We start from the raw sequence: 14,055 nt of genomic DNA, 5'->3' as shown, positions 1-14,055 counted from the left end.
TCCCTTTTTTCTACAATACTGAGAAAAAAATTTCCTCAGCTCAAGACTTTTTTTAACTCTTTCAATCATCACTAGCAGGATAATATGAGCCATACCTGCTTCACCTTGCTGTCTGCTTCCTCTTCTTAATACATGTGTAGAACTTCCTTGCAGTTCTACAGTTAACTTCACATTTTGCAATTAACCAGAGAACTCAAAATTATGTATTATGAGTTGAAGAAGATAAAAAATAGAAGATAATGAAGAACAGAAATTTCCTAAGAAACAGTTCTATTAAATTAAAGTTAGGTGCTTCCAAAAACAAAATAACTACCCACCTGAACCTTTTTTCCTCTAAAATGGTAAAAATATATTGCATGTTATTTATCATGACAGCTAAATTTCACTGAAATACTGCCCAAAAGCCACATTCATGTTTATTTTAAGCTTGTTCATTTTAGTATGAAGGCACAGAGCAGACCAAACAGCACCTGATCATTTCTCTATGCTATGATATATATCAAATGGAATAAGCAAGGGCAGAAGTGTTTCTGCTTTTCCCTCAGAGGTAGCAGTAAGTAACAGCAGCTATTAGAGGCAAATTTCCCCCAGTATTTACAGGAACTAAATATTTCTGTTCCTTCCTCCTTTGTCAAATTTGTTTGATACTGGCCAAAGGGTAAGAATGATAGATGTGAACACTAAACATTGATAGGAGCCTCATTTCTTTAGCAAAACATAGTTAAGAGAATAACACAGGTATGCTGAAGAATCTGAAAACAGCTACTTGGAAAATAAGGCTGCCATGTAGTACCATGCAATCGAAAGTTCTCAACTCCGTGAATTCACCAGTGATGACAGCATGAAGAGTGAGCACTCTTCAGTTTCACTAACACTAAAGACTATGTGAATTCAAGGCAAACAGAAAAGATGATGCAGGATGGCACAGAGTTTGCATGTCAAAGTAGCAATATTAAAGAAATGAAATAAAAAATTAAAAAGTCAAGGTGTCAGACAAACTCATTGAAATGGCAAACATTAAGCACTGCTGCTGTCACTTTCCCAAAAAGCCTGCATTAACCATCTATGCTGATGCTACAAGAAGTTCAGGAGCACTTCTAGAAAGCATAAAGTCTGGGCAGAGACTGCAGGACCAACACAGAAACAGGGTAAGACTGAGAGGGAAGAAAATCTTATCAAGGTAAAAGGGAGTAAAAAAACCCCAGACAGCAAAACAAGCACTCTATTAACATGTCGGAAAAGTTTTAAAATATTTTATTAACTGGAAGAATAAGATTTGATTGAAACATTATAAAAAGTAGTAAGCACAACTCAGCCTTTATTTTAGATGAATCAGTACAAAGGAATTCAGGTTTGAAGCTCAATGTGCGAAAAAGGTTGTACCAGAGGGCCACAGAGAACAAATTTCAGACTGCAAACTTCCATAATTTTATATGACTTGAACTTGTAGTGCATTCTGTCTAAACATGACCTCTTAATCTAACTTGCCATTAATGTTGTTTTAAAATGTAATGAAGTATTAAAAAGGCCATGTGAAACAAGCTTCTGTTAAGTCTAATGGCTGTATTAGTAATTTATAAAATAAATTAAAAATTAAGATACATAGAGGAAGAAAATGCAACTTACCTGAAATGCCAACTGAATTGTTTCCAGAGTTTTGGATGGCTTACAGACAACTGACAGAGCAGTGACAAATTCCCGGATGTCAATTATGCCATCTTCATTCTGTGAAGGAAAACCTTACTAATAACTAACAGTTGCTAAAGATGCAGAATATTCAGAAATATCATTACACATGCCACTGCAAAAAAAGTCTTACTGAAATGGAATTGCTTCAGGGAAAGAAGCTCAGTCAAAGCTCTGCAGGCCCTTTTCAGAGTCTCAGTCAGAAGTCGTAATTCAAAGAGTCTTGAAGTACAGTACTGCTACTGTCACACTACTGTTCACTTGCATACTTAAGATTTTTACGTTAAATCATCTGAATTACTGGGTTGAAATTAAAATTAGAGAACCAGGGGGCAAGGTAGACTAATTTAAGCCCTGAATGCATAACATCTACTGTTTGATCTAAAAGAGAACACTGTGGACATATCCATCTCCTTGTCAAAACAGGGCCTCAACCAGACAAAGATAATAATTTCCTCATCCTGACTGATTGCCAGAAGAATTAAAAATCTGCCAAGTTCTTAGATCCTTCAGGTTTCAGGCATCCTAGAAGAATAAACTGATTTATTTACAAGGTAAGTGAAATATCAGGTAATAGGTATTGCATTCAGTTGCAACAAGCAGCAGCAGAGGTTCTGCCTGAACCCATCTTTCTACCTCTTCATATTTTGCACCTAGAAAGAAAATCACTTTTGTCCAACTGATACTCCTTTTAACTTGTACCTGAATGAATGCTTTATTTAGCTGATGACAGGTGCTCTTACCTTACTGAAAGGGAAAAGCAGTAGGAAAATACTGTGGTGAAATGCTCAAAAGCATTTAGCACTGGTTCAGATCAGATCTCAGTGTATCCAACAGGAACAGAATTAGGCTTAAGTGGAGTTAACCAAAAGTAGTACAATTTTTAAACATTATGGTGTTTCTTACCTCATCAAAAAGGGCAAACATGCTTTCTAATGTATGAGAAACTGGAAATTCCAAGTATGCTGAAAATTCTTTGAGATTAACCTTTTCTTTTTTCATTTTCATAGCAGTTGCAGCATATTTATCAAGATCATCTTCAAGTGTTTCTGGCTTCAGCCTGGAAAGCATATTATTTTTGCACATTTTAAAGAATAAACCCAATTTTACAACACAAATTTCATTATACCAAAAGAAGCAATAGATAATAGTGGTATAAAACATTCCAAAATCTGGCATCAGAATTACCAGGCAACTTTATAATAAAATAATGTATTCCTGTATTTTTAAGGCTCCCATTAGTTCTTCAACTGTATTAGAAATTACTGCAAGGGTTTAGGAACCCTGGTTATAAACTTGTGTCCTTTATTCTACCTTGATTATAAGCCATATGTATACACAATTCAACACACGCACAAGAAACACAGTCTAGAAGGAGCTAATAAGAAATACGAGGCATAGAGAACTAGGTGGGATTTAGGTCACCTGACTATGGCTGTAGTGTAGGACAGTAACATAAACCAATTACGATTCCAAATTTACTAATGTTACTGAACAGGAAAGACCTGATGCATCTTGCCTAAAAGAAATCAAGGATTACATAATAGCGATTATACTGTTAATCCTGTTTGTCAGTCCTCATTTTTCACATTCAGTCTGGAGTCTGACACCACTGTGGGGTGACCCAAACAAAGTTATAACACAAATTCCCTCAGTCCTTCCAAGGACAAAAGCTGCCAGTAAAATCTTCTATGATATTCTTCTGCAGTTGTCTGTTTTGCTGTTTGCTGCTGCAGACAAGGAAAAGCAGTTATTTACAGAATTCACTAACTTGCACCAGAATTGTTCCCAGACTGCAGCTGGGGCTCCTCAACAGCTTCCTCTCAGTGACAAGAATGAGCAAAATATTTAATATCAGCATTCTCAGGGGCTTCTGAAAAAAGATAAGAGCATTTCTGATAGGAAGACTATTTGATATGTCAGCTCCAGACCTTGATCGCTTGCTGAAATGATCCTTCCTAAAAACCACTGCTTTGAAGTAAGACACTGTGCTGTCAGCCATGACCTAAACTGACTTACCAAAAACGTAACTAAACAACACCAAGCCCTGTATTTATGAAATATAAGACCTTGAACATGCAAGAATTCTTCTAGAGACCCATGGCCTCTACAGAACATTCCTATGTTCTCCCATCCCGGCATTAAATCACTTATCTTAAGTTTTGATCCTAGACAGAATAAAAAGCATAGCAAAACACTCCTCTGCAAACATTCATTTTCCAGGGTTGAGTAGAAAAGTAGCAGATCAATGACAAAGGAATCCATGGAGGAGTTCCACAGAACTCAGCTTCTCACATGCAGGAATACGTATAAGAAATGTCCACAGATAATACAGCCCACTGTCGTAGTCAAAATGGATTTTAACTGTAGGATGGGAACAGCTGGCACATGAATCCTCCCTCGAGATAAGCCACCACTGACACAGAATATGCAGTCTAACATCTGTCTCTAAATCAGAGAGATTTGATTTGCAATGAATTGACTCAAAATTAATTTTCTAGAACTGAGAGAGTACTCGTCTGCTGAGCAGCATTCAAGACTTGTGAGACCTCCTCTTCACCAGTCAATTAAGTCCGAAAAGCTAAGAAGTTTGAAGGCAAAACCCTGTACGGAAAGTAGCATGGCTTACCACAAATCTTACAGACATCTTGTGGTTTGAGTTTTGTAAACACAGAAAGAGATGTGACCCAATCCCAAAAAGAGAATGTGGATCAGTGAGGCAAAATTATTGCCTCAGCTCAAGTATGACCACATTGTACTTCTGGTAACCCAAGGTGGGCTCACTTCCCTCTAGTTCTTTAAGAAACCAAATGATGTGTGGATAACCGTGACCTACGATGCTGAAGTCTTTTGAAGCCAAGTGGTCCAAGTCCCACAACAGGTTCTGAACAAAGATGGAATGGCTTCAATGTCACAATTCCTTTAAGATTGTTACTTTTATCCCAATGGAGGCCATAAGAGCTAGAAAGTCAACAGTGGATGTCTTTGCTCATAATATCATGCTTGCTTGCCTAATGGCTTCTATGCAGGATCTAGGCTTTATGATACATAACATTATTTGCTGTTGTGGTGTTTTGCTTTGTTTTTTAGGCCAGTGCACACTGATGAGAACAGAAAGTCATCCCTGAGCCCCTGAAGATAGAAAGGACATTTGTCAAGATTAACAGCTCCGAACATTAAATCCTTCACAGCAGACTTCACAAGGAAAACCAGATCCCTGAAGGCAGGATATTTTCAGCATAATTACCACTATTTTTAGCAAATGAGACGTCTTACCTCCTTAAAGCTAGTTTTAGATACATTTGACTATTTGAAAACAAACTTATCTCTTGCATGCTGGGAACCTGCCAAAAACTTGTGTCTCACAGAGCTGGAAGTTGCATAACAGCAGCTGGATGTTATAGCTAGCTACTGTATACTGCGAGCTCAGAGAAACATGCCTTAAGCTAGAAAAGCACAATGCATTCAGTTCTATGTCTGCTGATGTATTTCTGTGCTACTCCTTGTCATAATGGAGAAATGATACTGAACAGCTGCAAAACTGAACTTCTGAGTGCTCTGGCACACCCTGCCTTGATCTGGGAGGCAGGGGCTACCATGGTTGGTATTTGCTGTGTTACACCTGATCTGTGATCACCTCCTGTAATGGACAGTATTGCTTCTATCACAAATACAGATGGACAACATCCTCCAGAAGTTTTCTTGTTACAGACTATCTCTGAACACTCTGAAGTAATGGCACTGTTAGTTAGCTGTGAGGGTTTATTACTATGGGGATGCAAAGCTCTACCTACAGTGTGGACCACCATTTCAGGCACACTTGGACAGCAGAAGTTTGCACTGTAGTCCAAAAGGTGAAGGCTGTTGAACAAGAATAAACAAGCACCAGGCTGGTGAGGTGATTAACTCCTCCTTGCAGATCTTATGAGCCTATAGAGGCATTGCCTAGTAGGATCCTCATGGCCAATTGGATAAGATAATATTGGAGAGTAGTATTCTAAATGGAACTGCTGTTTAATTGTCATTCTTACTGAAGTACTACAGCTTTTAAGTGACAGCAGAATTGATTCAGGTTCTAAAACAAGGAGGTTTACTAACACTGTATTTCACCAGGGCCAGGTAACGTGTACAAAGGTAACCTTGCAGGCTTTCTAAGGTTGTAGAACATTCTTCCAGGGCAGACATCACCAGTACCCATTACACGGGTACAAGACACCAACAATACTCAGGAACCCAGGAAAGCAAACAACATAGTTAAGGATCCAAAAAGAATTCCAAAATAAATTGCTGCTCATTAGTAAAGATGAAAGTTACTGACTAAGTAATCCTACTGAGAAAGCTAAGGAATCTAGAAGGCAAGAACAGAGGATTTTTCTGAAGTCTGACCTGAAAAAGATGATTTGGTGGAAACCATACCTATTAAAATAAGTGGACATAATCAGCAAAGCCATACTATCTTGAGTGAAAAGCACTAAGAATGTCAAAGTCTGTGTACTAAATGCATACACCAGATCAAAAACCTGCCAAACCAAAGAGTCTTGTGCCACGTGTATACCAATAATAAAAAGCACACATTCACCATGATACCATATTATGTTCTTGCTGAACACTTCCTAGACTTATTGCTTTTTGATGCACAACATGCAGGCCAGCTGCCATACTGGAATTGAAAATGTGCCGTCTTGCTATCAGTGCTGCCTAGCACAAAAAAAAACCCCAAAACCAAAAATAGTTTAAAATTTAATTTTTAAAGAATATTTGCCAAAAAGATTACAAATGGATAAGAAAAATTAGGAAGAAAACAGTGACTGAAACAGAAGGATGGGAGACACATTCACCCTTCCTAGATGTTCCAAATCATACATGGGGTTTCAAAAGTGAAAGATTTGGGAAAAAACAACCCGAAAGCAATAAAGTAAATATTGCAGTAGCAGAGTATTGAATGTTAACAAACTGAAGGGTAGACAGTAAAGCAAGAAAACAAAGAGATGAGAAAAAAAAAATCAAGGCCAGAATAAGTAAACAGATTATCCTTAATCTGCTAGAAGTTTGATGGGCCTATCCTTTTTTTAAAAAATTATTTTTTTTCCAAAAAGATACAAAACGACTGGACCATTAGAATTACTTATGCAAAATTTCAGATTACATCAAGATGACTTTATAAGCCTCATCTAACACAAATAAAAAATTCTACTTTGGATTGCAATGTCTTACATTTGGCTTTTTTTTTTTTTTTTAAAGAGAGGAGAGATCTTTAATTTTCAGAAAAGAAAACAATTAAAAACAGAATAACCCTAACTAAGATAAAAACCAGAAAAACATTGGACTGAAGAAAGGGAATTCTATAAGAAGTTACTGATGGCCAAAAAGCCATGGTTCCATAAGAAAGGGGAAAACTAATTAAGGATAGAAGGTCTTCCTAGTTCATGGGCAAAGTGAATGCAGGAATTAGAATGAACAGAAGTTTGAGACTACAGGAATAAATACATGCAAATCAGAATGTAAGGATCTCCTTGCAGGCAGCTACACTAAAGCAGCTCATAAAAAGTATCTCAAAAAAAAAGATGGACATAATTATAATGTATTAATGCTTTCTGAAGGAGAAAAATCTGAAGAGGTCTGTAATAAGGCACAAAATTCAAACAAGTTTCAGTGTGTAGGACATGGTAATATATAGTCAAAGTACAAATAGAGAATCACATTAAATGGTGGGGCAATTAACTGTGGATTAAATCATCAAATCAAGCGGAGGATTTACAACGTATGAAAGCTACAATAAAGACTGTGTATAGCTTAGTAATCAGCTTGGCCAGACACAGATTGTCAAGCTCAAGAGAAGCAAAACTGCTTGAGGACTAATGAAAGCAGAATTGCACATCAGACTGTGATCGATTGATCCCATTGATACAGCAGTCATTTTACCACAGAGTTCAGCATGAGGCAGCCAAGTTGCAGCCAGCTGTGTCCTGGCAGCTGTGGAGCTGTGTTAACAGAGCCCAAGCTCTTAATCCGATGAAGCATGAGAACTTGCTGCAGTGGCTGCATGGCTTCTGGACTGAATCCCATCCAGCTCCACACACACCAAGCAAGTTTTACAGACAATGTTAAGGAATTCTTTAGATACATAACGTGAACAGAAATAACTCTCCAGTGGAGCAAACTGATGTTTTTGGTTTAGGTTCTATAAAACCAAGTTATACAAGTCTGGATTTGCCTTGCTATAAAAATATCGCCTTTAAAACTGGATGTTACCTTGAAGGTAAGGTATTTGCTCAAAAACAAGGGATATAGTAATATAAATATTAATATAAATATATTAATATAAAATATAAAATCCATTGGATAAAATTTACCATTCTAGTTATTTAGGGATGCGATTAGATGATCTTAATGCATCCCTGGCCTCAAAACCTTTGAATAAACAGCAAAATGACTGCACCGCCATCAAGCATGCATTAGTCATATTATAATCTTCATCCAATTGTGCCAGAAAAATAGCATTGTAATAGTCTTCTAATTGGCACATACCCAAATCAAGACAGGATAATGCTTCACTAATGTACAATTGCTCAAACCAGACAAAAAAACTTTTGGATTGTGGGGAACTTCATTCACAAATGCACGTAATTGTTGTAATAAAACCAGGAAAGCGTTATGTGAAAAAACATCTTTAAATTGAGCAGACAGAAGACAGACAATTTAACAAGAGGATTAAACTGAATCCCGGGATTATCAACTGCACAGTAAGAGAAGTGGATGGGTTTGTAGGTTGGGTTTTTTTGTTTGTTTGTTAGTTAGTACTTAAAATTCAGAGCCTTTAGAACAAAGCAAGAATCTCTGTGTCCTCTTAGATGTCTCTCCTGTCCTATTGGAAGACTTTTCAGATGGAGGTCCTGGCAATGAATTAATACATATTTGTCATCTAAATGCATAATGTATGCTGTCCTACATTCCCGAGTCTCAGAGAGATCTTTCTCTTTTTTCATTTATGTACACAAGCTGGAAGATGAAACAAAAATTAGTGAAACGAAATCAAGTATAGAATGGAAACGTGAAACTACTTTCAGGTGAGAAAAAAAAAATGGAAAAGGATGTTTGCATATTAATGCAGTTAATTGGATGAAGTTGTAAAATTTAGCTTGCAATTGTTCAATATGATGAGAGGAGAAACAGGAGAAAAATTGCAAAATAGCAGCACCAGGTTCTACTGTTCGGTTTATGTGATTTTTTTTCCACTGTTTGTTGAAGCTTTTCTTAAAGGGAAAGCCAAAGGGAACTGAAGCCATGAGAAAAGACATGAGCGGCACTGCATATTCTAAACAGTTTCATTAGAAAGTCCATCTAACAGTAACCTACTCTAGAGATCAACCATTTCTCTGTGCTTTTTGGGACAGAGTGACCCCTCTGCCCTCACTATTGTAACGCTAATCCAGTCACCGCTATGGAAGTGCTGTTCTTCCTTTGGAGATGTCACAGGAAAGGGTAATTGACTCAACTGTATCAAATATTAGGAACCTCACCGTATTCCTGACCCTCTTCAGGAGGTTTCTTTTAGTTTCGTTCAGGAACGAACACTTCAGACACACTCTGCTCATTTGTCAGACTGTGAAAATATGAATTTTACAACCTACTGTACTCAGTATCTAGGGGTGCTGCTCGCAAGGGAAGAATAGTACTGGTTTAATTTCATTTTAGTGTTTCCCCAGTTGTAATATGACAACATTCCACATATATTCATAAATGCAATATTGTTATATAAGGGGAAACTATATGAGTATAAATATATAATTAAGATGCACCTTATATATAAATATCGTATATGCTCACCCAAGGCTTCTCACAAGCTTTGCAAATTCTAAAAGACACGTGTCTGAAGGTAGACGAAGTTGTCCTTCAGCCAAAGCTAGCTGACAGTCTTCAAATGTATAGTCTGTCACTGAAACTCCTAATGCCCTAGAATAAACCAAAGAAACACAGTAAGCAAGATAATCTCCAAAAATTGAGCAGAATCATCACTATTTTTTTATAAAAATAAATCCAATCATGCTCTTTATTCTGAAGAGGTAAGGAAGAGCCCATAAAAGACAGTTCATATACAAATAATGAAATATGGTACTCTACTCATTGTAGAACATCTATTTTGACTTTACATTAAAATATAAAAATACAAGAGAAAAATTAGGCAGTGCATAGACTTTCAGATTCCTTAATACTTTCATACAAGTGAATGAGAAGGGTTTAGAAAAATGTTCCTCTAAACCAAAAATACATATTTATTAATAATTATGCTAAATAGAAATATTATTACACTAACATATTAATACATTGAAAATCACTTGAGCAGAACAATTATTACCTCCAGGTGATACTGAAATTATACAACAGGCAATATTTGTCTGTAAGAATGGCTAGAACAAAAAGTATAAAAGTAAACTCCACGGAAACACAAGTTGTTTTTAAGTTCATGACATAAGGAAGGTAGAAGATAAAAATACTTTCAAGTTTTAATATGCCAGACAATTAATACTACAGACAATTAATACAGACAATTAATTACTAATTTTTGCTTTACTTCTAACTTAATGCTCTGCAGTAATAGCAGCACCAGAAGATACTCCAAGGAAACCCTGATATTATAGTTGCAATGCATTTGGTGAAAGACACTGAGAAAGACACTATTTTGGAAGAGGCCTTTAAGAATTCAGTGTACAAACATAAGACTTAATTTAGAAAGCAAAACCGGCTTTATGAGTTACTCATCTACCATGTTTTCCATTACACTTGATTTTAGTTATATTAGCACAGAGCGTTATCTCCTTTGTGCAGCCTTTTCTACTTTGATAAAGTTCTCATGATTTTTTTTACTTCACTTACCTTCATACTTTTCATCTACAGGTTTTTCTACCTTACTACGTACCACCTTTTTCATCTGTGAAGTTAGTATACAGTAATGGCAAGATTGATAAAAAACCCCGAGGCATGCCACAGTCATTTTGGCTTTGATGAAAACTCTGCATTCAATTCTATGCTTTATTACAGACAGTTTGATCTGTAATGGCAGTTACCTCTCATGCTATAAATCACTTAATATCTGTTAAGTAGCCTCTTCCCCAGAATCTCTTTACGAGTCCTTTGAATGCCAGTGTAACTAACAGAAGCCAGTTCTTTTTTATCCACCAATTAATTGCCAAACTTCAGGAATTCTAATACATTAGTCAGACATGCACTCAACATTAAAGCTACTGATTAGGGTTTCTTTCTTCTCTCTAAAGCTGAGAAAGTGAAATATTCAGGAAGAACACCTCACTAATAGATACTCAAGCTCAAAAAGTACCAAAAATGTTAAAAATTAGGTATTATTTAGCTACTTATGAATAAAACAAGGACATACAGTCTAGTGATTTGGAATGAACAGCCTCTTCCTTGCAAGAAGAAATAACCAACAGGAAAGAAAAAAAGGAAAAAGCCAACTAAACCTAAAAGATACAGGTACGTAGAAAAGGCATCTTTAAATCCTGCAGACTGTTGAAGGCTAGATTGCCTCATATGGCTGATCCTGAGCAATTAAATTAAGTTCCTCCAAATTTTTTTACTTCTCGATCTGTTCCTGTTTCATCACTATTTCACCTGCAAAGAGTGTCCCAGTAGGATATGCAAATCAGTAAACCAGCTTAATGGAATAGACAAGAGGTTCTTGTGATATCACATTTCATCCTATAGTCCTATGGTTAACATTGTAATGAATGATGTGTAAAACCCAGATGAAGAACTCTCCCACGCTGTGGGGGATTTAAATCCATTTCCAAGTTCCACCTGACTTAGAGATCAAGTATTGCAGGTCTTGTCAATACTTACATTGTATGGTATTCAGTATAGCGTTGTATTATATAATATGAAATCATTGGTATTATACACTGCAAAATTGATTTTCTTTAGAAGAATAAAAAAGGATGGATGAAAGGAGGAGAGTCTAACCTGCCAGATTAGATTACTTACTATCACCTTCTTTTGTACTGTGTGCACTCTATATCATCCTTATAAACTTCCCTGTCAACTGCCAGTGAAGTAGCTGAACTCCTAGGGCAGCAAGGACACACTATAAGCAGTGCTATCCAGAGCAGCTACATAAAATAATATGGTAATAACCAAAGATCTTGCCCAGCCAGGCACATTTCACCAAATTTCATCAGATCTTAAGGTAACAGTAGGTATGGCACACAACAGAAATACCGGAATTTATGGGCAACCAGCTGAAGCATAGGGAAACTACACAGAAAAGTGGAAGCTGGTTAAAAATAAGTTGAAGGATGAAACTGAGAGGAGTAGTGTTCAACTGTAGTACAAAATGACATACGATATTAGAGAATCGGGAGAATTGACAAGACACTTAGCAAAAGGATTTGGAAAGGACCAAAAAAAAAATCAGTATGACTCAGCAACTTATTAAAGGTGGCAAATAGAACAAAACCACTCTTTAAAAAAAAAAAAAACACACACAGAAAACAATCCATGTTCTCTCAAGGAAAACAGAGAAGGCAGACAAGTTAAAACATAGCCATAAGGTGGCAAGCCAAAGCAAGAAAGAATAACTTGCTAAAACTAAAAGCTTTTCAAACACATCAAAAGGAAGATGACTAAGAAAGATCGGGCCACTCAACCTGGAAGGAGGGTAGAAGCCTGACTGACTGCCATGCCAGAACCAATGCCAGACTTAAATAACTTCTCCTAATTAATAGTCCCCAAGCACATTGAAGGAGCCTAGCCAAAGATGAATTTTAAAAAAACAAACCAAAACAAACCAACCAACCCCAAACTTATTATACAGAACAAATTCCAAACAAATGCAGGGATCATAAAATCATAGAATGGTTTGAGTTGGAAGGGACCTTAAAGGCCATCTAGTTCCAATCCCCCTACCATGGGCAGGGCCACCTCCCACTGGACCAGGTTGCCCAAAGCCCTGTTCAACCTGGCCTTGAACACTTCCAGGGAAGGAGCATCCACAACTTTTCTGGGCAACCTGTGCCAGTGTCTCACCACCCTCACAGTAAAGAATTTCTTCCTAATATCTAATCTGAATCTACCCTCTTCCAGTTTAAAACCATTCCCCCTCATCCTATCATTACATACCCTTGTAAAAGGTCCCTCTGCAGCTTTCTTGTACTCTCCCTTCAGGTACTGGAAGGACGCAATAACATCTCTCTGGAGTGTCCTCTTCTCCAGGCTGAACAACCCCAACTCTCTCAGCCTGGCCTCATAGAGGAGGTGCTCCAGCCCCCTGATCATCTCTGTGGCCCTCCTCTGGACTCTCTTCAACAGTTCCACATCCTTCTTGTGTTGAGGCATCCAGAGCTGGATGCAGAACTCCAGGTGGGCTCTCACAAGAGTAGAGCAGAACAGCAGAATCACCACCCTCGACCTGCTGGCCACACTTCCTTTGATGCAGCCCAGGGTACAGCTGGCTTTCTGAAAGATCATCTCAGACTCAGCCAAACCATAAGGGGAAGATACAACATGCATCTTTTTCTAGCTGTGTGAACTCCTTACAGAAGGAGTGGTATTTGGGCCAGACTTACAGTCCTATCAGTGCTTGATAATTCCCACTACAATTAATGCCTCCATGTATGCCCAGCATCAACACATCCAGAAAACAAGACTGAGAAGGATAAGAGCATCTTCTATTGTGCGCTTGTTGGCAATTTCCCAGCCTTCGGACTTCCAAAATAAAGCAAAATGAATTGAAACACTGTGTTTGTATATACATACAGACTTTCAGAATTACAAAGATCTGAAGTAAAGAAGGGGAAGAAACAACTTTTGCTCACAGTAAAGTTCAGTCATAGGATCAACCAAGGCCAGATAGATTAAGAGTTCAAGGAGCTCCTGAGTTCAGAAAATAAATCACAAGCTACGTAAGGCAAGCACTTTAACACAAAAGGACCTTGATTTCAGCTCAGAATGCTGAAGAAACTGAAGCTGGGGAACAGATAAAGTTCATTACATGTGCTAAGACTTGTGAATTTTTCAATTCCTTAGAATAAAGACTGGTTTACTATAGTTCACTCTAAAGCCTGCAACTCACAGGATTTTCTACAGAACTGGTTACCCAACTACTTCAACTCCTCTCCAGGGCAATATTTCTCTACTTCAGTTCAACTGCTTGGAAAAAAAAAGATCATTTCAATTTGAGATTTAAGATGGAAACTGCAAGCGCCACACAAAGTTTCTAATAAACTAGAAATATAACAGCATACCCCAAATCTCCATTTGGAAGCACTTTCTTCCTCTTTCCTTCATACTGTCTCTGCTTTCACAGTCAGTCAAAATAAGCCTGTTCTTTTCAATGTTCAGCAATTTTATATGGTCAGA

General features: G+C 37.4%; 1 protein-coding gene across 1 annotated transcript in view; it reads right to left on the bottom strand.

Moving 5' to 3' along the window:
• LPCAT1 (lysophosphatidylcholine acyltransferase 1) overlaps positions 1-14,055 on the bottom strand; it is a 54,485-nt gene that overhangs the window by 6,349 nt on the left and 34,081 nt on the right. Inside the window, exons 9-11 of the mRNA XM_010190682.1 lie at positions 9,514-9,639; positions 2,593-2,746; positions 1,627-1,725 (exon numbers count right to left, since the gene is read on the bottom strand). Coding sequence (XP_010188984.1) covers positions 1,627-1,725; positions 2,593-2,746; positions 9,514-9,639 — 379 coding nt within the window. The remainder of the gene's footprint in view (positions 1-1,626; positions 1,726-2,592; positions 2,747-9,513; positions 9,640-14,055) is intronic.

Source organism: Mesitornis unicolor, unplaced genomic scaffold, assembly GCF_000695765.1.
Source record: "Mesitornis unicolor isolate BGI_N332 unplaced genomic scaffold, ASM69576v1 scaffold26510, whole genome shotgun sequence".
NCBI lineage: Eukaryota > Metazoa > Chordata > Aves > Mesitornithiformes > Mesitornithidae > Mesitornis > Mesitornis unicolor.
Note: the sequence above shows the minus strand (reverse complement) of the source record. Positions and strands in the feature narration are given on the sequence as shown.